The sequence below is a fragment of the Crocodylus porosus genome, unplaced genomic scaffold (genome assembly GCF_001723895.1).
Source record: "Crocodylus porosus isolate Cpor-Errol unplaced genomic scaffold, CroPor_comp1, whole genome shotgun sequence".
Classification (NCBI taxonomy): domain Eukaryota; kingdom Metazoa; phylum Chordata; order Crocodylia; family Crocodylidae; genus Crocodylus; species Crocodylus porosus.
In genome coordinates, this window is record NW_017728907.1 from 37,500,473 (window position 1) to 37,501,395 (window position 923).

Below are 923 nucleotides of genomic sequence, written 5' to 3' on the forward strand. Positions count from 1 at the left end.
TAGAGCATGACAATAATATTAAATGTGAGTGAATACATACATACATACATATATATATATATACACACACACACATCATGAGAAGTCTTCAAAGCAGTAAAGCTGCCCTGAGGCCCACTGGTGCTGCCACCAGAGAGTCCCACCGCTTCAGGGGATGTGCCAGCAGGGTAGCAGGGCAGCGTGCTGGGGACGCGAGTGCAGGAAATGCACTGTGGGCATGTGCTGCTCAGAGGGGCGCTGCCACTGCTGCAGCAGCCCAAAGCCACTGCCAGAAGGTAAAATCTGGCTTGCAGCTCCAGGTGCCCATAGACATCTGGAGCCAGCAGCAGTTTGCACAGCTCCTGGGCCTGCCTGGTGCTGAGAGGCAGAAGCGTCCGGAGGCTGCCTCCCGCATCCCGGACCAATGTTTTCCCAGTTTGGAAAATCTCAGGGGTCTTTGGGGGGCCCAACCCCGAGTCCGGGACTGTCCAGACCTGGGACCTCACTGACTTACACCGGTGCGGCGAGGAGAGGGCCGGGCGGCCCCGGGCAGGGAGCGCGGCGCTGTGCCGGGGCGGGCGCGGGGGACGTGTTTGATGATGTAATCGCAAGTCAGTGAGCGGCGAAATTTAACACCGACCCTGGCGGGGAGGATTTGCCTGGGGTTGGCCGGCTCCGCCACCGCCGAGCCAGAGGCAGGCGGCTTTCCCCGCGGAGCGCCGGCCCCGCACCCGCCTCGGCCCCGCCCGCACGTGAGCCCCGCGTCCCGTGCCGGCGGGGGCGGCGCTCGGCCCGGCGGCGGCTGCATGGACAGCACCTGACCGCGCGGCTGCGGAGCCGGCTTCTGGTTTCGCCTCGATCTTCGCTGCCCGGACAGATGCAGACAAATGCAGTTGGGGGCACAGAGGACCCGGCGTGGGCGCCTCCCCCCCGCCGCCCGCGCG

The 923-nt window shown here is 64.8% G+C and overlaps 1 protein-coding gene across 2 annotated transcripts in view; it reads left to right on the forward strand.

Moving 5' to 3' along the window:
- Positions 1 to 742: 742 nt before the first annotated feature.
- The window catches only part of COL24A1 (collagen type XXIV alpha 1 chain), a 271,129-nt gene continuing 270,948 nt past the window's right edge, over positions 743 to 923 (forward strand). For both annotated transcript variants that reach the window (XM_019531158.1, XM_019531159.1), the window contains exon 1: positions 743 to 922. In XM_019531158.1, the coding sequence (XP_019386703.1) occupies positions 867 to 922 (56 nt within the window). In that variant the 5' untranslated portion in view covers positions 743 to 866. The remainder of the gene's footprint in view (position 923) is intronic.